This window comes from Solanum tuberosum, unplaced genomic scaffold (assembly GCF_000226075.1).
Source record: "Solanum tuberosum cultivar DM 1-3 516 R44 unplaced genomic scaffold, SolTub_3.0 scf00079, whole genome shotgun sequence".
Classification (NCBI taxonomy): Eukaryota; Viridiplantae; Streptophyta; class Magnoliopsida; order Solanales; family Solanaceae; genus Solanum; species Solanum tuberosum.
Genome location: NW_006239004.1, coordinates 1,920,493 through 1,943,509, shown reverse-complemented (window position 1 = coordinate 1,943,509; position 23,017 = coordinate 1,920,493). Strand labels below are relative to the sequence as shown.

The following is a 23,017-nucleotide window of genomic DNA, read 5'->3' as shown; positions in this document are numbered from 1 at the left end:
TGTTATCAATCTGTGTATAAAAAATCAGAATTACTGATTTCAATAAACTTTGCAGAAACACGAAGTAACCAAAGTTTAATAAACCAGTAAGAATAGATGAACATAAATTAATTGACAAAACTAAAATCAGGAAAGACGTACCACAATCTGGAAAAACAGAATCAGAAAAAGATCAAGCCCACTGAATGCACAGTGTCCCCTTAAGGAAATTATTCCTCTCTAGTATCCGAGGTTTGATTTGGAATATGTCCTCCCAGGATAGAATGATCTCAATCACCAGTGTATTGATACCCAAAACTCTGGTGTCAGTGAACCACTCAACAGCAGTAAAGTACACGAAGAATTATTTTTTTTGTGCAGAAGAAGAAGAAGAAATCAGAAAAATTCGTAAGGAATAAGTCTGAAAAATCAATGTATTTATAAGCAAGAGGAACTGGTTCCGAAAGGTTGCAATCCTTTCAGAATCCACACGACCATTCATAAAAGTTTGCAACCTTTCAAACGGTCATGGCTGTTTTTGAAAGTTGCAACCTTTCAGAACAGTCACTTCCAACGGCGGGAAATTCAAATAAAACGGAAAATATTTACGTAAAACGGGTTGCGCGTGGATCCGAGTCGGATCGGGTTAATTAACTAATTAATTGAAACACTTCGGTTAATTAACTAATTAAAACGTTGGCCATTTAATTTAATTTAATTAATTAAATAAATAATTAACTAAAATAATTAAAACAAACTTTGTCCAAAAAATAATCTCTTGATTATTTTCCGAAGCCAAGCGAGCGACGACGACGACGGCGCGAGAGGGGTCCCTCTTTCCAACCCTTTTAACAATTAATAGGAGTATTTCTATATTTAAACTCTCCTATTTTTCTTTCCACCACCGATGAGGGACAAATGCCTTTTCAATAAAGCATAAGAGGACTTTTCAAGTTCTCAACTCTTCAAGTTCCTCTCTTTTCATCTTCCCTCCATTTCCCATTACTCTTGCTACATAACCAACAATCCCCCACATTAATGGGAAATGGTTATAACATAAGGAATGCACGGACGAGTGTGTACTTTACAAGCAAGAACCAATTCAAGTATCATGACAAAGAAATTAATCATAGTATTTGTATAAAACAGTTGTCCTCATGCTTTATAAATATCAAAAGCTTGTGAAGTGGATGAATAAATTTTCCCATGGAGCACAACATGGACCTCTTAAAAGTCCAACCATAAAAATATCCCTCCACTTTTAACATTTCTAGCTATACTAAAATTGAAGATTGAATACCTTCTGTGAAATAAATACCTTATGTGGTTATAAATACCTTGTGTGCTTATAAAGCAAAAGTTTCAAAATGAATTGTTCATCATGGAGAATTTATAACCAATGTCTTGAATAATTTTTCCTCGAGATATTAGTTCTTCTAGAGTAGAATATTATTCGTGCTGATAACGTGTTATAAAATCAAGCTCAGAACAATATAACTATAAAAAGAAGAAGACAAGATAAGTAGATGAAGGAGAAAACTTTTCTTCTTAATTATTCAAGTGTACCTTACAATGGTGAATGATATCTCTATTTATAGGTGGGAAAAAGGACAAATATACCCCCGAACTATCTTAAATGCTATGCAGATACCTTCTGTCATACTTTTGGGACACTGGTGCCCATGCCATCCAAAAACTAGAGAATATATTCCCTTCACTCTAACGGAAGACTAAATAGAGACACGTGACACAATCTTATCTGTCGATCAAATATTTAATAAATGTCGGTCGGTGGATAAGATTATGACACGTGTATGTTTGTTAGGATCTTCGATGAACTGGAGATTCACAAAAGAAATTGTTTGTCCAACAACATTTTCATCACTTTTGTATCATTCATAACTCACCTCGCTTTCCTAGACTCCTGATATCTCAATAAAATAGAGATATTAATCATGTATCAACTACTTTTTGACCTCTTTTTTAATCTGTTACGATTTGAGAGAACAAAATTTGAATTTTGAATTGTTTGAAGTTGTTAAAATTTGAGAGAGATCAACATCAACTTGATTTGTATGATTTGGGGAAATCACAATTAATTTTACATTTCCTTTCCTTTTAAATCGTAACTGAATTTTTTTAATGTATCAAATGTAATGTATCCGGATAGATTGCTATGTATCCGGATGACACTAATTTTAAGGAATTTTTTGTAAATTGAAAAAGAGCAGGGATAGGATGTAATTTTCTCGTGATTCCTAAAAAATTTACTTGTTTTAGGCCATATTTTGCTAAAAGGCTTTTGTGCTATTTTGTGTCGATTTATGTTGGATACCGTATATTCATGTCAATACCTTTTTTTAGCCCAATTTATTACATTTACTTAAGCTGCTATTCGGTCTATTTTTTTTGTTCAAAAAAATGTTTGTCTTCTTCATCCCTCCTCTTTCTCCTACGTCTTGTTCTTTCTTCTTCTTCATTTTCTTCTTATGCTGCTACTGCTCATTCTTCTTCCTCCTCCTTATTCGTCTTGTATTATTGTTGATTCTTCCTTCGTTTTCACCCTCCTTTTCTCCTTCTTCTTTAAAATTTGACAAACCGTAAATGTGAATCGTTTTAAGCAAATTATAAATCAAAAACTCAAAATATCAAGATGATTTCATATCTAAATTTTGGGATTGTTTAGAGGTGATTTTGAATTGATCGAGATTGAATAGTCAGAGTATATTTCATGTATAGTCAGCATATACTTCATATATAGTTAAGCTATAATCAACTTTTTGATGGTATCAGAATATATAGTCAATGTATAGCTCATATATATGTAAGTTATATTGTATAGTCAGTGTATACTTCATATATAGTCAAACTATATTAGCTTTTTTAGCGTATCATAATGTATAGTCAATGTAGAGCTCATACATATGTAAGTTATATTATATATTTAGTGTATACTTCATATATATTTAGTTTTTTGAGGGTATCATAATGTATAGTCAATGTATAGTTCACATATATGTAAGCTATATTGTATAGTTAGTGTATACTTCATATATAGTTAAGTTATATTTAGCTTTTTGAGTGTATCATGATGTATAGTCAATGTATAAATCATATATATGTAAGTTATATTGTATAGTCAGTGTATACTTTCTATAACTTTTGGCAAGGTATATGGAATAGTCAATGTATACTTTTTATGACTTTTGACTATTTTTATGTTAAATAAAAACATGGCTATATTTATTATAAACTAATTACTTTATTATTTATATTTGAAACTAGCCCATTTAAATTTTATTCTACTTTTAGGTTAGCTATATAAAGCCCTCTATGCTTAATAAAAAAGATAACATTAAAAAATGACTATAGTTTGGGATTAATTAGAGATCCATAACTATAGTCTGGTTTGCTCAATTACGAATTATAGCAACATGTTAGGAGGAGGAGAGATGCGAGGGAGACTAGGAAAGGGAAGAGAGAGGTTGAATACCTCGTATTTGTTGTATTAGGTTGTATCATGAATACAATTGATACAACTGATTTGTTTAAAAATAAATACAATTGTATTCATTTTAGGAGGAGAGAAGCGAACGAGATCGAGAGAGGGAGGTGATAGGGGAGCGAGATTGAGAGAGGATGAATACATGTTGTATTCGTTGTATCACGAACACAATTGATATAGAATACACATACAGCTGATACAAATACAAATGTAAATGTCTTAATACAATTGATTTGTACCATAAATCAAATATAATTGTATCAACTGTATTAATGAACACACGTTGTGTCAATGATTACAATTAACAGAGAATACAAATTGTCATAATACAATTGATATTTAATACATATACAGTTGATATGAAATACAAATACATTTAAACATACTATATACAAAATATAATTGTCATGTTTATGTGGAATGTTTTTTGGGTTGCAACTGCTTAGGCGGGAGAGAGAGGGGGACGAGAGGGAGAGAAAGAGGGTAGTTGGAGGAGAGAGGGAGAAATGAGAGAAATAATTTGCAAAATCCTATATATAGCTATAAATTGTAATATTTTAAGTAATAGTGGTTTATCGTAAATAGATATCACATGTTTATTCTATCGTGTAATTTTTCCTGATAAAAAATTATAGACAATTTCAATTAATACTTTCAACCCAACTGTTGCACCATATTTTAAAATATCAAGAATGATTTCCTGGAGTGTTTATTATAGACAAAAATCTTCATATATAGCAGAAGGGATAGAGTCCTTTACAATAGAATCGTCTGTTATTAGATGAAACTGTAGAGCCGTCAAAATGGGCTTAGCTCATGGGGACAGTCCAATCCAATCATTATTGGGGTGGGATTGGGATAAATTTTTTAAGCCCATTTAAAATTAGAATTTATAAGCTCGACCCGTATAAGCCCTTGGCCCTTGAGGCTTGACTGGGGCGGGGCGGGGTTAGCCTATGGCCAAAAATATTTATTTAAGAGTAACTAACAGAAATCTCACTAGTGTATGAGCTAACTACTTAGATGCATGGTATGTTTTAATATTATGAATTTTATCAGATTTTGGTGCATCCAGATACATGTATCTCGGGATACATAGACTCAAAATTATGTGTAATTTGTTCTAGACACACTCTATCCAAATGGATTAACATGTATCTAGGATACATAGACAAATACCGCGCCCTCGGCCTCCCTCCCATCTCACTCGTCACTCGTTTTTCTCGCTCGCGTATCTGGGATGCATCACACGAGATACATGTATTTCACGTATCTAGTATCCTAGATACATATTGCTAATCACACTAGATTTTTGGTAGTGCTATTGAAACAACACATTGTTGGCCATATTTGATTTGAAAATCTTCTCATTGTCTAGATGTTATAGAATTTTAAGTTTGAAAAGAAAAAAAAAACTGAAGGACTAGCCCGCCCTAGCCGCAGCCCTTCTAGGATTGGGTTGGGTTGAGCATCTTCAAGCCCTTCCAAATGAGGAGCCGGCCCACCCTAATCCATCAAATTTTTTGGCCCGCTAAGCTTGAGCCACACACGGGCTAACCCTTTTTGACAACTATAGATGGAAGTGGTACCAGAAAAGTAGGTATATATAGGTTGCTTGAAGCAGAAGGTTCCATCTTTTGATCCCAACACTCTATGGTGATGACTACATGAATGATACCTCTGACAAAAGGTTCCTTGATAATGAGGTTTTGGAAGAATATGGAACAACAGAATAATGTTCATATATTTACCTTATTGCAGCCTTAACAAAGCAGAAAAACAACTTACATTTATTAAAGTTTATTCTTCTTTTCTTTTTTCCTAAAATGAAGAATGAATGCATGCCTCACATGGTAAATAATTTAAGGGCTACAACAAATACTCTTAGATATATAGAAAATATATTATGGTCTTTACATCCTCATTATACATATGGGGTCGAAAAGGAGGGTGCGTAACAACCTTACTCTTACTTTATGAGAGTAGAGAGATTAATTCAAATACATCCTCGATTAAAATAAAGCATAACAAACATGAAGGAAAAGAGAATACGAAGTATAGCACCAACAAATAATACGATATTCAAAGCAAAGAGAATAACAGGTAATAAAACATATGCCAAAGAAATAAAAAAGGGAAATTTTTATACCACTTTAGGGAAACTATATAGGATTAGTATTATAATCTACTAACTTTATGCTCTTGAGGGAAACTATATAGGATTAGCATTACAATCTACTAACTTTCTACTCTAATCCTTGATCTCCATATTTTCGATTGAGTCACATGATTAGTAAGTGTATATGGCGGTGCGTACAAGAGACAAATATTTGTTTCTTTTAAACCTAACATAATGTGAATTTCCAGCAGATATGTTAAGGATGAAGGGGGGAAATACATGTGAGAAATAAAAACAAACCGCCTATTAAAGACAACGCGTACATCAAGATGCTATAATAAACTTTGCTCTATCCATTTGGTCCACCAGATGTGTTTGTAGAACTTTTAAGTTTTGTGGTGATGTGATAATTAATCAATTACCCTTCATTTTTAATCGAAATTTTTTAATATAATCTTGTAATGAAAAATATGTTTAGCATAAAATGTGTTTCACCAATACTCCCGACATGAAGTTGAATTAATCAAATTTTATTTGGGAAATTTACATAAATTTCACTAGTTTAGGGAGTTAATTACTTAGATATACTCTAGTTTGTAATATTACGTATTTTATCAAATTTTGGTGCCTCCAGATTTGTCAAGATACACGTATCTCGAATACATAGGGTTAAGTTTAATTAGGTGTAATTTGTTTAGATACATTGTATCCAAGTGGATTTGCATGTATCTGAGATATATAACAAATCTCGCTCACCGATCCCTCGCCTCTCTCCTATGTATCTGCGATCCCAGATATATACAAATCACTCCAGATTTATACATATACATATATATATATATATATTATGTATCTAATATGATTCATATATGTATCTGAAATACATACGAATCTCGTGAGTAGAATACTTATAACACATTAGGCAAAAAAATGAATGTTGGTTTGGTGTGTCCACATCCACATAGTGGTCCATTGGTTGGATAATTAGCTCACATGGTTTAGGGAATCGCAAACAAAAAAAGAAAAGGTACTACATCTCTCTATTATTTGGTCCATGGAGGAACACACGTGGACATGATTAGGTGAATTGCCATCAATTGAACTACACTAGTATTTTTAAGATGTTGATAGTTTCTTGGAAAAGAGAAAAAGAATGGATCTTTGAAAATTCTAATGCCAACCACCTTAAGGTCCAAAAGTATTGGACAAGGACTCAACACTAATATTAATTTTGCATTCTAATTCTACAATGTAAATAGAAAACAAAGACATCTTATCATCTTCTTGTTGTCCTTCTAGAATAACTCAATTAACAACTCTAGGGGAGAAGAAAGTGATTTTGGCAAATTAATCTTGCATGCATAATCAAAAGTAATTTTGGTTATAAATTTTTTTAACCCTTTTCTTTAGATATATAACCTATATTTTCTGCTATTTTGCCTTTCAAATCATATAGTTTTATCAATTCTTATATTTTTGATTGTGTAAAATTAACTTTAAATTTGTGATATTGCTCTTCTTCTTTATTGAATTTTCAGAAAAGGGTCAAAATATTCTTAAATTATGTGAAATGAATAAAAATGTCATTCCTTTATAGTTTGGTTCAAAAATGCCCTTATCGTTAACTTTGGTCCAAAAATTGTCTTTGTCGTTGATAGTTTGATCCAACAATACCTCTATACTTACTAGATGGGTCAAAATGTGTTTTTTTTTATAATTAATATATTTTTCTTTTTTTTTAAACACATCATATTCCTAATAAAAATATTATTAAGGAACCCTATTCTTGTTTTCTTTCTTTTAAAATCACTTTAACTAATAAAAATGTAAGAAATTCTTAATCTTATTTTATTGATTAAAATGAATAAATCCAGGTACTCTTTTAACATATAATATATGTTATATATCTAATATCATAGTAAATTCATCATTAATTTTTATTTATATAATAATAAAAACAATTATAATAAAATAAGAAATATTTTTATTTTTTATTCTTTTCTGAATTGAAGTAGTAAAAATATTTGTTAATTAAAAATAATATTATTATAAAAAGAATGTGTTAAAAGAGATATTTTTGACCCATTGAATAACAATAAGGATATTTTTGGACCAAAATATTAACGGATAATTTTAAACCAAACCATAAACAAAGGACTTTTTTGTTCATTTCTCATAGTTTAAGGATATTTTTTAGAGAAAATTGTATGAAATAGCAAACTATTAATTCAAATTAAATGATATAGCCACAGTTTATTTTAATTGTAATTCACAGCAAACATCCCTTTTTTTGTCCATCTGATTCGATATACAATTAGCCATTTTATACATTTCGGTATAAAATGTGTTTGTGTTTGTGTTTGTATAAAGCGAGAGAAAAGTGTATATACAAATACAAATACATATATTTTCGTCTTATACACTTATAATTATACAAATACAGATCTTATTATACAAATTACAATGTATAAATGAATTTATACAAAACTGAACAATTTGTATAAAATTGGATGTTTGTAGCGAATTATACAAAATCAAAAAGCTCCATAGCAAACATAAAAATTTGTTATGGAGCGCAATTATGCAAACTATAGCTATAACAATACAAATATGATTTTTATGTTTGATATATGTGAAAGTTACTCTATTTTTTAACCATTTTCCGTTAAATATTTAATGAGAGGAATGTGCCAACAATATTTTAAGTTTATAGTATATGTTTATTGTCTGAGTCTTGCTAGTTACAAAAGTGTGAAGGTTGGCAAAACCAATTTGTTTGGAATACTAAACTTTTGGTTTACTCCCACGTTGAACCAAATAAAAAATCTATACTAAAAGATTAGGTTTGAATTCAACCTTATTGTATGAGATATCAAGGTCAACATCAGACTAAAAGTGCTAATTTACTTGGTTTATAAGATCAGAAATAGGTTTACAATTTAAAAAAAGAATTAAATTGGAAGAGCTAAACTGTGCTAAAGAACATTAATATACCAAAAATACCCCTACTATTCAATTAAGTATTTAATTCCCAAAAGTAAATATCTCGTGATTATAAGTTTTTTTAAGTTACATAGAAAGATGGAAAATGTTTATGCAACTTTTGAAGGTACTAATGCTTAAGACCCACATAATCTTGTGATTTTTTTAAAAAAGAAAAAAAATCAAAGTCAATCACATCTTTAGAGGCTCCTCATCAAATAACAATTCACATTTTAAAGTTGCTTTATTACCATTATAAAAGATAAAATAATTGGCTTTTATAAACGTACAATTTTGTTTAAATCTAATTATCTTGCCATGGTGGTACCAATAATGAGTAAAATAAGACACTGGTTTTAAAGCAAACAAACAACAAATTAAATTGAACCACTAGTAACAATATGAGCCACGAGTTGGTAAGAGGCACCATGTTTTAACTACTACTCCCCCTATCTCAATTCATGTGATACACTTTATTTATCGAGAATCAATAATTTAAGTTTGATCAAGAATTTATTTATGAAATCTTTAATTTTTTAAAAATAAAATTTATATATTTTTAAACTATGTAAAAAAGCAGTATAAGTCACGATAATTGACAATTCAAAATATTTAAAAAATAAGTTTACTTGAATCTCAAAATTCAAAATGTGTCACATAAATTGGAACAGAGAAAATAGTAAAAATATGAGCCACGAGGTGCGTTTGAAGTGTTCATCTAAATTTTAACTTGTCGCAATGAAGTTTTAGTAAAACTTGTGTGGTTAGTAAAACTTTGTTGCAAATTAATAGACTAAAGCTTTTTGTGATTCATTCATAGTACCTTAAGTTAGTCTTGCTACCTATCAGAGATTCATACAAAGTGAATTAATTTACATATCCTTTATTTTTCTTTTTTCTTTTTACAGTTTAGCAAAGCCTTCCAAGTGTCAACTTACTTGTTTTTGTCCATGTATATTAGTTAAAAAATCACACCTTTTTATTTATATTTATTTGCTTATGTTTAACTAATTTATTTCTTAAAAAGTACTCTTAATAAATAATTTACTATATCACTTCTAATTATTATAAGTTATTTAAATATTGAAAAATGAATAATATTTAATAATAAGGATAAAAAGTCGACATAAAATAATAAATTATTTTTTGATTTTTTAAATCGGACAAATAAAAATGGACATCTATATATAATATAATTGACAAATAAAAATATAGAAGAGGTATTGAAGAAATGAATGTATTACAGAACGATTAGCTTGAAAACGAAATTGAAAGAGAACAAATATTTCCAAACAAAGGAATACAATTATTGTTTTCCATGAAAAATGCAAACAAAGAAATACAATTATTGTTTTCCATTAAAATGCATTCAAAAACAGAGGGCCCTCCCAATCTTGCCTGTCTCACTCTGATTCAATTATGAGGAAGATGTTCCTAAACCAATCATTTTGTATACAGTATCATAATTGAAAAGACAAAAATGGCCTCATTAGAAAGCTCAATGATATGGAATCAAAAGGCTATTGACATCACTTGTAATTACAGGGTAAAAATAAACATAAAAGAGTAAACTATCTCGTGATTTTTCAAACTAAATAAGTATTGTTAGATAACTATTTTTAGTATAATAAACGAAGAGAGTCCGCAAAATTGATCGTTGTGGAGCCTCGTAAGTGTCCAATGACGCATTATGAATCTTGAGCAGGTCACAAAAATGTAAGAATTATATTAATCCGTTGACTAATTGCTGCTTAAATGGAGAATCCCTACTTGTGGCCATGGAATAATTTGTCCCTATCAGTATTTGTATCGAAAAACAGATAAATAAAATGTATTTTATTCATATATCACTTTAATTTTTTATTACTATGATTAAACTATTTGATTTATCGTTCACATATAGTACCTTTAGATTTAATGTGGAACTCATAAAAGTCGTCAGCTAGAATAAATTAGGGAAAGATACTTTATAACAACACTGAAAATGCTTGAAATCACCCCCTCTTCTTTCAATCTCATTATTATACAAGGAGAATGAAGTATCAAGAATAATTATACTCTCTTCATTCATTTTTACTTGTCAATAATAATTTGATATACCTTTTAAGAAATAATAAATTAAATGATAATTTACTACTTAATAATAAGAATAAAATAGATATCAAATGATAAATTATCTTTTGATTTTTTCAAATTAGACAAGTAAAACTGAACCTCTTTTTTTAGTACAATAGAGAAGTAAAAATGAATGAATGAATGAAGTATTGCTTAAGACCAAAATTGAGAATCATTTCAAGCTTACTTTTCTTTTTTAATCTATTAAGAATGATTATTTTCCTTTTTATATCAATTCTTTAATTTTAACTTTTTACATATCATGTTTAAAATCACAAAATTTAAAAAAAAAATTGATAAATTTAATATATTCTTTTTATTTAAATTATAAAATTCAAAAAAAAATTATTTTCTTGAATTTAATATCATATCAAAATCATAAAAACAAATTAAACGAGAGTACAAGTGTAACACTTAGGGGTCGTTTGGTTGGAAACAAGTTATCCCAGGATAAGTTATCCTGGGGTTAGCTATACTCCCATCACTATGATATAAATGGTGGAATAAGTTATCCCAAACATGACAATCAAACAATATAAACTTTTTTTATCACATTACTATTATTTTTAATCCCTCACACCAAATAAGTCCTTTGAGAAGCACATAAAAAAGAAGTGAAAATTTTAGGTGGAAAATAAAAGGGTTTGACAGAAAAAGCCCATAGATGTAGATGTACCCTAAGGGTAGGGTCCAATAATTTAGTTGGTTAATTAAATTAAATTAAAATAAGAAAGTAGAACAAGTTGAGGTGTCAAATGGCAGTTGACACATGCCCACACAACTCAACTCACAACATCAATTACCTAAAACCAGGATCAACTACACAAATCCCTAAAATTTCAGACCAAATCCTCTAATTATTATACAATAAAATTATCTGTAAACTAATTACAACTAAATATGTGTGCTAAACATAATTTAATGACCTAGATTTTTTTATAATCAATATTACTTGGTTTCCCTAAGGTATTGATACTTGTTGCTTAGTAAAAAAGTTTGATGGAGAATCTCATAACTCTGCATATGAGTCTATATACATGTAATCCAACCAAAAAGAGTTGCACCATTAATTGTCTCTTCTTCCTATTTACACCCCCAATAAAATAATAACTAATAATTTTAAAATCGCTCATTTTAACTTGTTCATTTTATTAAAGTTGAAAATAAAATAATTTATTTTTATTATTAAATATAGTCATTTTTCAATAATTTTTTCAAAACATTAAATTTTGATATAATAAAATTATTATAATTATTATATTTTTTACCTTTTGAAGGGATGTGCCTAAGTTAATTCTCGACAAGTAAAGGTAATAGAGAGTACAGTGCTTACCACTTGTAATTAAAAAAAGTAGTTTTTTTTGTACAATCTCTCTCTTAAATTATTCAAGGTAAGTGTATTTTCGAAAACAACAAAGAATGACATGATTTTTATACTGTTTTTAATTATTTTATTTTTAAAAAAAAAGAAAAAAAAGAAGAGAAAAGCAGGATATAATATGATGTAAAAATTAAGGTTCACAGTCACAGTTTTGTGTGTGTTTGTTAAAAAGGTAGTAGCTGTTAGTTGTTATAGTAAAGAGTGTTTGCGTTTTTAGTTAAAAGCTTTAATAGTTTAATTGCTCACTCACATGCTACCTGAAACGCCTGTGTATAGCATGTTAATCTCACAAACACACCTTCTTATGCTCCCTCTTACACTCCATTTTTGGGCGTGTCTGCCTCTTCATTGCTTCTTTCTCAATTTTCCTTTTTTTTCTTTGTTATTGCTTCAACTTATCTAATTTTATCTCTCTTTTTTGGTACATATTTTCTACTTTTATGTTGTGAGGTTTATGGGATGGGTGGAGTGAAGCTGCAACTTGTTTGTTTGGTGCTGGAATTATGTGCCTTTGCTTTCTCTAAGGGATCTGCAGGTAAATTCTTCTCTTTCTCTACTTCTTCAACTACCTAATTATTTATTTATTTATGAGTTTTGTGCTCAGTAAGTTTAGTATTGGTAATTTTGAGTTCTGAATTTTGGTCCCAGATTTGATAATTTTGTAGCACTCAAATCAGATTGATTCATCTGGTGTGTGTGTGTGTGAGGGAATGAGACTATTACATTCTGAATTTTGTTTACTCGTGTTTTTATGCCAAACTGAAATTTGTGCCTTGAGTTCTCTAGCTTGGTTTTGTTTTAGCAATTTAACTGTTTCATTGATCACTGATTTTCCCTTTAGAGTCCCTACTTATTTCATTCTAATTAAAGCTTCTTACCGGTTGGTTGCAAATTGATGCTGCAATGACTATATTAATCCGCCATGGGATAATTAGCCTGGTTTTATTTCAATGACGTGCCATCTTGTTGGGATGTATTGCCTTGTCGATTTATTTGCAAATAAGTTACACAGACATGTAATGTAAGACCATGGTAAAAAATGATAAACTGTTCATGTTCATCATCCCCTCCGTATACGCTTTATGATTGTAATTAATCTAAGTATGTTGAAAAGGAGGGAAATGATTTTGCTAATGTCTTTTTATCTGTGTTCGAGCTGTCATTTCCACTTAAGTTTTTTGTGAAATGGAGAATCTTTTCAAATGAAGAACTGCATATCTAACCTAATATAATTTTTTTGGAATTCATTTTAGGCGTCAGTTTATCGCCCTCTCCGTCAGCATCCTCTGCAGTTCCTCCTGTTGAAGAGGGAATACCCTCTTTTGTCTCTCATGGGAATGCATCCACAAGTAATGCACCTGCTCCTGCATTTGAGTTAAATGGTCAGACCGTGATTCTTGGCTTCCAAATCTATTAACCAAATTTGATGCTTTATGTTATTCATCTTATGTTTTTTTTTTTAACTCAGTAACATCTCCTCCTGCAAATGTCTTTCCACCACTGATGTCCCCCCCTGTCCCTCCACCGAGAGAAGTTCTTACACCGTCTCTGCAACCAAGTGCTCCCATAATATTGCCACCACCTAGTTCAGCTCCACCCGCAATCAATTCAGCCCCACCACAAATTGTTTCTCTACCATCTCCTCCTCCTCCAATAGTGTGGAATGATCCCGCTCCAGTTCTGCCTCCGAGTGCTCCTAAGAGAGAGCATCGACATACTGAACAGCCTGTTGTTGTTCCAGAAGCTCCAGGTATGTGGCTGACTGTAGTCATAATGTTGAAATGACTTGATTTCTCTTTAAGTTGATAGTTTTTTTGGAGAGCAGCACCAGTCTCGTCACCTGGAAGGAAATCTACTGAAGATGCACCAACTAAAGCTCCACCGCTACCTGGAACTATGCCACCCAGTGAGAGCAAGTCTCCAGAGGGTCCTCTCCCCTCAATTGCCCCGGGTAATAATTGGCTGACGATAATTTTGGTTTTGACACAGTATCTTAAGATAGAAAATGATTATCACATTATTTTGTTTTGCTGTTATTTAACTCAGTCCTGAATGCGCCTGCTCCAAGGGGAAAGCCGCGAAATTCACTGCCCACCCTCCCAAGAAATCCAGAAATTTCACCATCCATTCCACCAGGTATCCTTGTCTTTTTTCTAAAAGAAATTGTGACATTCATGTTAGAATGAAGTTCAGAGTAAATAAGATCTGATCACGGATGCCATTAAATTTTGTACATTATTTTGCTCAGTCCTGAATGCACCTTCTCCAAGGGGAAAGCCACAAAATCCTCTGCCCACCCACCCAATCATTCCAGAAGTTTCACCATCTATTCCACCAGGTATTCACACTATATTTATCTAGTGCTCCCTCCGTTTCGTTTTATACGGTGGTGTTTTATTGGGCACAGAGGTTAAAAAGAAAGAAAGAAAGACTTCCAATGCATACCAAAGGTAGCCTTAGAATTTGTCTTCTTAAACATATGATGATATTTTTATGGCTATAGGAGCATGTCATGAAAGGCTAAAATGGAAGTTTTAAGGTTAAAGAGTTTCTTAATATAAAAAGGTGTCATTCTTTTTAGAACAGACTAAGAAAGAAAGATTGTCATATAAAAACGGCACAAAGGAAGTATGTGATACTTCGTAAGAAAAAAAATAAAGTGTAAATTAGATGTGATCATGAATGCATGAATTTTTACATTATAGAGCTTTCTCTCATTGCATTCAGTCCTTAATGCGCCTTCTCCAAGGGAAAAGCCGCAAAATCCACTGCCCGCCCGGCCAACCAATCCAAAAGTTTCACCATCTATTCCACCAGGTATACTTCCTCCGTGTATTTAGTGAGTGATATTTCTGCAAATAAATTGTTTGTAAACAAGATCTGATCATCTATGCATTGAATTTGCAGCGACAGTTGCACCACCTCCGAGGAGGTTGCCTAACAATTCACCACCCAGCCATCCAAGACATCCTCTAAAACCTCCATCCGTTTCACCAGGTAACAGTGCTTGCTAGTGTTGCTCATGTACATGTACTTTAATATTTCAACCAAATATTTTTTGGCTTGATGCAATCTACACATATTCTTGGCAATTGTACCTCAAGTAGTCACCTCCTCAAGTAAAAAACCAAATCAATAGAATCTTAACTAGAGGCTTGCTTGCTTCCAAATTGTTAATGATTGCCAATGTAGAACTAGCTTAAGAAAAATGAACTGATGCCTACTGAATGTGTTCGAAGTTGAAATAGTCAGTGCTCCTCTTTTTGGATTGTCCTTACCTTCAGAAAGATATAAGAATGTGTTTTATTTTGTTTTCCCATTTTTTCTGTTAAATAGCTACTTGGTTTTCAAAGTGGCATTGTTAGCATATTTAATTTGAGTCAGTGTTATTACTGTAGTTAAGCACGATATATCCCCTGTATCAACTCCGTGGCCAAGCATCAACCGTAAAAGAGCAATTGGTCCAACTGTTGCACCTACTAAGGGAATGAACCATCAGCATCCAGCAAAAGGTATATCAATATTTTTCTGCTATCATTTCTTTTCATCAGCAGCACGAGGAATGGCCAATTATGTCACCGAAGGATTTCTTCTCCTCTTGTCGCTCATACTGAACACAAAGCCATGGGGTGCTCTACTAATGCTCCTCCTCATAAATTCCCTAATTCTCCCCCTGTGGAAGGATTATATCCTCCCTTATCTGCACCTTCAATCTCATTTCAGAGGGATCACTACCTAAAAGATAATATGACAGAAATCACTCCGTCATCCTATGAAGTTTATCCTCCTGTTTCAACTGAACTAGGTTCTGTATCTTACTTGAGAAATGTCAGTTGATATCCTCATTCTGATATACGACACTAACCAGAATTCAGTCAATATTTAATGAAGGTCCATTGATTTCTCCATCTCCTTCGTTTCACTCAAAATCATATCCAAAGACTAACCTTAGGCACCACTCTCATTCACCGTTAACTGCAGGTTTGTGGTCATTCTAGTCATCCTCAGTTGACCATCCGTTTGCCTCTCTGAAAGAAAAATGAATAGCGAAAAGAAAAAAAGTGATTCTGATAACTCCTACTTTACAGGATTGTCAGTACCACCGATGCTTGCGCCTTTAACTTCTCCAGAAAGTCATGATTCTCCTGCAATATCACCGTCTCCAAGTGCTTCATCTAGACCAACAAAAAGTAAGAGTATGGCATATGTTCCCTTTTCATGCAATCCATAGTCAAGGCATTAACCTTATATTTTATTTTCATTCCTATGCATAGTTAATGCTTATCTCTATATCATCTTTGTCATTGCAAGAGCCATTTCTTTCCCCTAAAATGTCTCCCTCTGGGTCTTCACCAAGGCATCCAAAGTTACCGCATCCATTTCAAGCACTACCACCTCCACCTCCTAATGAAGGTATGTTTTATCTGCCTCTGATTTCTCCTCTAAATGATATAGATTTTACATCCACAAGTTGCCAGGTTTTGCCCCATTGACTATTCTAAACATGACGTTGATGTTGCAGATTGCGCTTCATTGGCTTGTGCGGAGCCTTTCACAAATGGTCCACCCAAAGCACCTTGTGTTTGTGTCTTGCCCATGCGAATTGGACTACGCCTTAGTGTAGCACTCTACACATTCTTCCCTTTGGTTTCAGAGTTAGCTACAGAAGTTTCTGTTGGGGTATTTATGGATCCAAGTCAAGTTCGTATAATGGGAGCAAATTCAGCCAGCCAGTATCCAGAAAAGACCATTGTCCTTATTGATTTGGTACCCCTTGGAGAAAAATTTGATAACACTACAGCATTTGTGACATCACAAAGATTCTGGCACAAACAAGTTGTTATAAAATCACTTTTTGGTGATTATGATGTATTATATGTGCAATATCCAGGTATAGAATCATTCCTAATGCCATTGTGTCATCTTGATGCCACATGCTATGTCCCGAGTAACTAAATAGAATTGTTATATGTACAGGTCTTCCTCCCTCTCCACCTTCAGCAGCTTCAGACATTGATACCGTAGGTAGCCAACCATATCCTGGTGATAATAACGGAAGGACCATACAGCCCCTTGGAGTTGATGTGAAGGGGCAACAGCACAAAAGTGGGCCGAATCGGAGTGTCATAGCAGTAATTGTGTTGTCAGCCTCTGTCGCAGTTATTTTATGTTGTGCCGTTGCATGGGTTTTGCTTTTCAGACATAGAGATCACGGATATCAGTTAGAACCAACTCCACCAACTACATTACCATCCCTTGCAAAGTCATCAGGTGAAATCCTTCTCTTGACATGTAAATGATCTACTGCCATGTGGTTTGCCTAGTGTTCGTATTCTCTGTGTTAGTTTTCTTCTTTCATGCTGAAAAAGACATTCAAACAGTAAACTTCAGAAGCCTAGCCTTTCATTATCGCCATGCCTTTGTAGCATGCCAGGTAAATACTATGTTAGGGGAAAGTAAATCATATTGGAGTTTTGAATATTCTATATGTTGCTCAACTCGGTTACTTTTACTACTTATCCTGAGCATACAATGGAATGAAATGTCCAAAATTATGAAATGGAATATAGGAAAAGTTATCTGGTTAGTCGCATAATGTTAATATGGTGAGTCATCCAATATCTTTTGACTGGAATATCTTGAAGTATCAACTCTTAATGGGTGCATTCAGGAACCTTTAAACTTCACAAATTTATTAATATGCATCTAAAATGTGTACAAATATGTGATTCTTACGAGTCTTGTGTAATAAAGACTTAATAGAATTATTTCCTGATCTTTATGCATGGTGTACGAATTGCAGCCTCCATGATTGGGAGTAGGCCGAACTCTCCTACATTATCCTTTAGTTCAAGCTTTGCTGCTTATACTGGTTCAGCTAGAACATTTTCTTCAAAGGAAATTGATAGAGCAACTGACAGCTTCAATGAAGCAAGAGTACTAGGTGAAGGGGGATTTGGTCGTGTTTATAGTGGTGTGCTTGATGATGGGATGAAAGTGGCAGTGAAAGTCCTCAAGAGAGATGACCAACAGGGTGGTCGTGAATTTTTGGCTGAAGTAGAGATGCTTAGCCGCCTCCATCATAGGAACTTGGTCAAGTTGATAGGTATATGTCTTGAGGAGCGCAGTCGCTGTTTACTTTATGAGCTCATCCCAAATGGCAGCGTGGAATCTCACCTTCATGGTAATATTCAATTTGGATCACTCGTAACTTTTTTGGTTGAAGTCATGTGTATTTAGATTTCAGACTGGCTAAAAAACCGTCTTTCAGGTGTTGACAAGGAAAGTTCTCCACTTGATTGGAATGCCCGAATGAAAATAGCACTTGGTGCTGCCCGAGGCCTGGCCTATTTACATGAAGATTCCAGTCCCCGTGTCATACACAGGGATTTTAAGTCTAGTAATATCTTACTGGAACATGATTTCACCCCGAAAGTGTCTGATTTTGGTTTGGCTAGAGCTGCATTAGATGAAGGAGAAAGACACATATCCACTCGAGTCATGGGAACTTTTGGGTAAAATATTCATCTGACTTAATATTTGTATTTTCATTAGGCCATCCTTCATCCCGTTTATGACTGACGAAGTCCCAAACCCCTTAAGCAGATCAGCTGCTTCATGCTGGTCTGCTTTCCTGGAGTATAATTTTTTTTCCTTTTGAATGCCTTATTTATTTTTACTCGAAAGGTGTTATTACATAGTGGACGGATTGTCCTCAATCAATTGAAACTGACTATGCATATCAAAACCCATTCTCTTAACATTTTATTCTTCTGTTGTACACTTCTGACTTTGTTATTTTACCAGGTACGTAGCTCCAGAATATGCTATGACAGGGCATCTACTTGTGAAGAGTGATGTTTACAGCTATGGTGTTGTCCTTCTTGAGCTGCTAACTGGAAAAAAGCCAGTGGATATGTCTCAGCCACCAGGTCAAGAGAATTTAGTGGCTTGGGCACGGCCACTCCTAACGAGTGAAGAAGGTCTGGAGTTGATTGTGGACCGTAATTTGGGGCCTGATTTCCCTTTCGATGACATTGTAAAAGTAGCTGCTATTGCGTCAATGTGTGTTCAACCAGAGGTATCACACAGACCTTTCATGGGTGAGGTTGTCCAGGCCTTAAAGCTGGTATGTAACGAATGTGGACAGACAAAAGACGTAGTGTCTCGAAGTTGTAGCCAAGATAATCTGTCTATTGACATGGATACTAGGATTAGTACAACTTCAAGCCAAGTCCTGAACCCTATACAACCTCAATCCCCAGTTTCTAACTCTGACAGTGAGCTGGATGTTGAGAGGGGACTTTCAATGTCAGATTTACTGAGTCCGTTAGCAAGATACGGAAGGCAAGAATCTGATTCATTTAGGAGGTATTCTAGCTCAGGTCCTCTGAGAAAAGGAAAAACCAGGAGGCTATGGCAGAAAATGAGAAGATTATCTGGAGGTAGTTTGAGCGAGCACGGCGTGATGTTTGGGTTACGGCCTGGATCCCACTAATTGAAGTTTCCATCTTTGATTTTGATAAATGTTTCTGCAAAATGTCTATTTTCGCCATCCATGCTGGATATACTAGATTGAGCATGGAATTGTACAGCACCTTCTTTATCAAGACATAGAATGAGGAAGCAAACACCAACATACTCAAATTGTCCTGAATGCTATCGCGTAATCCATGAGTATGATAAACCCTCCGCCAAAAGCTGGGAAGAACTGTGCGCAACAAGATATCTGAATAGGGATTTCATCTTATGTAAGAAGATTGTATTTATTGTAACATGCTAATTGTTCATAAAAGGAATCATAGTTCTTTGTCTTCTGGTATTGAGTTTGAACCTTGGAGGCAAACGAGTGATCTGCTGCTAAGATCTCATCCTTTGAACTTTCCTCTTTCACAATGCCATTTTCATTAAAAATCAGCATGGGTTTACTAGGCTTCACCCCATCCTTCAACTTATCATAACTCTTCTTATCACACACAACATTTTTGGGTTCATTACCCCACACCTTCAAGTACTTTTCCACTTCTAGTAACAAATGGCAATCATTCTATGGATTAAGAAAAGTGTCTTCCTATCTTTCATCCAATGATTCATTTGAGATGACAAGTGATTCATTTGTGCCTCAAGATGCTTGATTAATGCTGAATGGGAACTCAAACTAATGAGGGATATGTTAGGTATGAAACTCATATTCTCAATAGTCTAAGTATGAAACTCAAAAAAAGGAGATAATGCAGATGTGTTTGAAACTTCATTCTATTTTTTATGTAAATAAACATGATTATATTTGTTGTAAATTAATTACTTTATTGTATATATAGTTGAAACTAACTTTTTTTTAAAGGTGTAAATTAGACGATTTAAAATCATCTTATTAAGTGTAAAATAAATACCTAATAATTATTATGGGAAAAAAGACAAATATATCCCCGAACTTTCGAAAATAGTATGTCAATATCCTCCGTCATACTTTTTGTCCATCAGGGCCCTTGCCATCCAATAATCAATGCACATTTGCCCCTCACACTAACGGAACACTCATTTTGTACATGTGGCGCAATCATAAGCCACAACCCGAGTTGACCATTTATTTAACCCAAATTTTAAATACCCGTCCATAACCCATTTAACCCACCTGATTTACCCACAAATAAACTATAGACTAAGTCTGCCAATGTACCGGCCACCACCGTCGGAGACACCAAAAATTAATCCCATTGTATTAAATCTTATATCTCACTAGTACACACCCTATAATATCATGTACCTAGGCCCAAAATTCCTATCAAACTAGTACTAAATAATTGTATAATTTACCTAAATTTCATAGTGTTAAGAGCTAATTACATTATTTCCTTACTCTTTTTCAAATTACCAAAATCCCTTAAAATTTATGGATTTCGGATACATCACTGGACTTCCGGATACATCAGTAGACTTTCGGATACATTAACAGACATCCAGATACATAGGTGAGGGATGTATCGTATCTGAGAGGGGGATAGGTATGTATCAGCTAGAGGAGAGTGATATATCCGAGAGGGAGTTTTTGAATTTTTTTTAAATGATAGAAAATTTTAGAAATTATGATAAAATAAGATGTGTTTTTAGGTAATTTTTCCTAAATAGTACCATACATAATACATGAAATATTTCTCCTGATACACTACCAAATGACCCTTAATAAAATAGAACCAAAAAAAAATTATTTTTCCAAAAATACCCTTACTAAAACTGACACATTGATTAGACATGTCTGCTTCAACATCAAGTCTCCTATAATAAGAGATTATCAGTAGTGATACATATTCTATACGATAATGACATAGTTCTATACACATGCCAAAATTAGTTGAAAAAAGACTACAAAGACTCAAAAGTGTTTTTTAAGCTTCTTGGTCATCCAGTGTCGACAACTTCACCCATATGGCCATTTATGTCTTTGTCCCATAAGTTGCTGTTTTCATTTTGCTGATGGTCACTCTATGATTTTATTGTTATTTATGCAAGTTAAATTCATTCACTGATAAAATATGAGTCCTCAATACTCGTTTCCTTGAACCTAGTTCTCCATGTGGTAGTATATCTTCTATAGCTGTTTCGTAGAGTAGGGGTGGCAAAATCAAACTCAATCCGTTTAAGTTTGGACAAATTAGTGATTCGCTCATTCATTAACTTTTTTATCCAATCCATTAAAAATTAGGATGATGAGTAACCCAAATTGGCTCATGAGAAATTTTGTCAAATATTTTTTTAAAAAAAATATTATTTTTTCAACTTGATATGTTATATATAGCCATTGAAAGAAAAAAATATTTTAATAGATATTAAAATATTTTAAAAGAACAAATAAAACAATTAAACTTGGTAAAAGTTGGATTGGATTTTGGGGTGTGTTTGGTATGAAGTAAAATGTTTTCCTGGAAAATATTCTTAGAAAACAAGTGAATTTCTTATTTATTTTCTCATGCTTAGTTGGTGAGTAGAAAATATTTTATGAAAATATTTTTTAGTGTTTGGTTGGTGAATGAAAAACATTTTTTTAGAAAATATCTTTATTTTGGTTAGTGAGTAGAAAATATTTTATGAAAATATTTTTTAGTGTTTGGTTGGTGAATGAAAAACATTTTTTTAGAAAATATCTTTATTTTGGTTAGTGAGTAGAAAATAATTTATAATCAGAATGTCAGGTTGCCAGCCTCGATAATCAATCTAGGGCATGACCCCAACACCCAAACTAGGACACAACCCTACAACCAATTTCAAAACCCAACCCCGAGATCTGACCCAGGATCCGACCCGAAACCCGACATTCGAACTGGGACCGAATATCCAACTTAAGACCTAACCCTAATAGTCTAATTTGAACATGATTGATCAATTCAAGATTCGACTCCAACACTCAAATCGAGACCTGACTTCCCAATCAGGACCCGACAAACCACAACCGATGCATATTAGATAAATTAGACTATTATATTAGATTAGTAGTGCCAGTTAGGGGTAGGTATAAACCTTCATTCATCTTCTTCGATCTTCCTTGGAATATCCATCATCGAGACCAAAAATTACCCTAACTTCTAAACCCGACCATATTTTAAATTTCTCTTTTTGTGTGTATATTGGGGGGGGGGGTGGTGTGGAAGGATGAGTAAATAATACTCCCTCCGTCTCATTTTATGTGACACCATTTGACTTAGCACGGTATTTAAGAAAAAAGGAAGACTTTTTGAAACTTGTGGTCTAAAATAATTCTCAGATATTTGTGTGGTTGAAAATCATTTCATTAAGGGTAAAAGGGGTATTCTAAAGTTAAATTATTTCTAATTATGGTAAAGGTGACACTTTTTGGGACGGATTAAAAAGGAAAGGGTGTCACATAAAATGAGACGGAGGGAGTAATAATTTAAAATTTTGTAAAATCACCCCCCCCCCA

The 23,017-nt window shown here is 33.1% G+C and overlaps 1 protein-coding gene across 2 annotated transcripts; it reads left to right on the top strand.

Annotated features, from left to right (window-relative positions):
* Positions 1–12,245: 12,245 nt before the first annotated feature.
* Positions 12,246–19,927, top strand: LOC102597942 (receptor-like serine/threonine-protein kinase ALE2). 2 transcript variants are annotated; one of them, XM_006346509.2, is made up of 16 exons: positions 12,246–12,616; positions 13,335–13,463; positions 13,550–13,831; positions 13,907–14,032; positions 14,128–14,217; positions 14,330–14,419; positions 14,809–14,898; positions 14,989–15,078; positions 15,480–15,593; positions 16,170–16,271; positions 16,393–16,494; positions 16,604–16,972; positions 17,059–17,352; positions 17,885–18,265; positions 18,353–18,596; positions 18,889–19,927. In XM_006346509.2, the coding sequence occupies exons 1-16, from the start codon at positions 12,541–12,543 to the stop codon at positions 19,577–19,579; spliced, it is 3,270 nt and encodes a 1,089-aa protein (XP_006346571.1). In that variant the 5' UTR covers positions 12,246–12,540; the 3' UTR covers positions 19,580–19,927. The 2 variants fall into 2 exon arrangements, with proteins under 2 accessions (XP_006346571.1, XP_015163834.1); XM_015308348.1 differs by having other exon boundaries at positions 17,876–18,265.
* The last annotated feature ends 3,090 nt before the right edge of the window (positions 19,928–23,017 follow it).

Excerpts from the sequence above, each read along its gene's own strand:
- LOC102597942 (XM_015308348.1), top strand. The coding sequence starts at position 12,541 with ATGGGTGGAGTGAAGCTGCAACTTGTTTGTTTGGTGCTGGAATTATGT. Across the intron at positions 18,266-18,352 it reads CGTGGAATCTCACCTTCATG|GTGTTGACAAGGAAAGTTCT; the intron begins GTAATATTCAAT and ends ACCGTCTTTCAG. Across the intron at positions 18,597-18,888 it reads CGAGTCATGGGAACTTTTGG|GTACGTAGCTCCAGAATATG; the intron begins GTAAAATATTCA and ends TTATTTTACCAG.